The sequence below is a fragment of the Habropoda laboriosa genome, unplaced genomic scaffold (assembly GCF_001263275.1).
Source record: "Habropoda laboriosa isolate 0110345459 unplaced genomic scaffold, ASM126327v1 scaffold42, whole genome shotgun sequence".
Classification (NCBI taxonomy): Eukaryota; Metazoa; Arthropoda; class Insecta; order Hymenoptera; family Apidae; genus Habropoda; species Habropoda laboriosa.
Window position 1 is genome coordinate 1,425,434 of NW_017100181.1, and position 1,721 is coordinate 1,427,154.

At 25.6% G+C, this 1,721-nt stretch overlaps 1 protein-coding gene across 2 annotated transcripts in view; it reads left to right on the forward strand.

The window, feature by feature from the left end:
- The first annotated feature begins 464 nt into the window (after positions 1–464).
- Positions 465–1,721, forward strand: part of LOC108579082 (eukaryotic translation initiation factor 4E-binding protein 1) — a 3,020-nt gene continuing 1,763 nt past the window's right edge. The window contains exons 1-2 of one of the 2 annotated variants that reach the window (XM_017942524.1): positions 465–526; positions 825–983. In XM_017942524.1, coding sequence (XP_017798013.1) covers positions 842–983 — 142 coding nt within the window. In that variant the 5' untranslated portion in view covers positions 465–526; positions 825–841. Of the gene's footprint in view, positions 527–794; positions 984–1,721 lie in introns of both variants that reach the window. The other variant, XM_017942525.1, reaches the window with a different exon arrangement.

A 1,721-nucleotide genomic window follows, 5' to 3' on the forward strand; every position in this document is an offset into this window, starting at 1 on the left:
TAAAAACTGTTAGTTAAACAATGCACTAAATTCTAAGTTTTTAAATATAACTTTATAAAACGAAGTACGTATTAGTAACTACAATGTAAATATGAAATATACAAAACTATGTGGTACTTATTTTAGTTTGTTTTGAGGTATTTAACAAGTACTAATAAAAGCAATAATTCTAAGTAAATTGCACTTATTAATATAAACAGAAAAGCTGTCGGGTTATCATTTTAAATTTAGTTTTAATATGAGTATTTTTTATCATATTTCTATTATTTACTTGTGCAAACTATAAATACATAACCTACTAATATATAATATTTAAATTGCATTGTAACATTTATTTATCGTACTTAAATTTAGTACAATGATAACACGATAGTTCGCGCCAATGATTGGTAACGCTTTCGGTAATATTTCTGTAGCATCTCAAAAGTGGGGAGAACTTGTGAACTTATATAAAACAATTACTTATCGCATGATGCGACTTTGTGAATTGTCGTGTGCGGTTGTGGATTGATTTTTTAGGTTACACGTATGTTACACTTTGTTTATATTTAATTAAAACTATCTCGAATGTGCGATATCTGAATTAATTAAAGTAATGAATATGACATTCACAACAGAATCAGATAAAACCGATTTTCTGCTATTTTTGGTTTAACGATTCTGTTTATATTTAAGTTTAGAAGCCGAATACCACAGCGCGTTGTTTTTCATAAATTACGCAGTAAAATTTATTGTCAACAGTAGTAGCGAACCACTTATAGATCTTATCTTTATGTTTCATGTAAATTAATCAGGTTGAACAAAAATTCATTTTATTTTCAAAGAAACCGTAAGATTAAGTATGTCTGCATCACCAATTGCACGGCAAGCCACCCAAAGCCAAAATATACCTTCAAAACGAATCGTAATCAATGATCCCAGTCAATTACCTGCTGATTATTCATCCACCCCTGGTGGAACACTTTTTTCAACTACACCCGGAGGTCAGTATTTTTTTTTCTCTTTTTTACTATTATTAACGTGACAGTTTTTTTTCTGTATAATCAGTATATAAGTTAAAATAACATAGTATAGTGCAGATTAGTTCTTTAATAATTATTTTCTTAGCATATGATTAATACAAAATTAGTTCTATTTTAAATTCACTAGAAAAAGAACATAATAATCATAACACACAAATATAACAAGTCTTGGCAAAAATAATTTCTGAATAATTAATGGGTCAATTACATTTATATTATTAATATTGTACCTTTCTGTTATATCTCCTAGTATGATATGTGTGCTTTGTATGTATACATCATTAAATGTATTGTTTACATTTTTGAAAATTACCTGAAATTTTAGTTTTGATCATTGGTTCTTAAATTATTTACTACCATTACATAAATACTTCATGTGCTTAATATAAATATGTTAAGCACACTTTCTATTTGAGAACATAGAATTATAGATATCTTAAGATTCCTAACTTAGGAAACATTTAACACCTTTAAAATCTACAATAATTTGCTTCATATAGTAAATAATATAACACTAGTTACGATTTTATTACAACCTATAACAATGAACACATTTGAAATTTGTTTATTATATTTTCTTTATTTGAAAAATTATAAGTAGGTAGATAAATAGTTTGCATAAAATATCATTTATATTTCTTGAAAATTTAAAAAAAATTCATTAGCTTCAATAAATTGATTAATAAAAAATAATCTTAT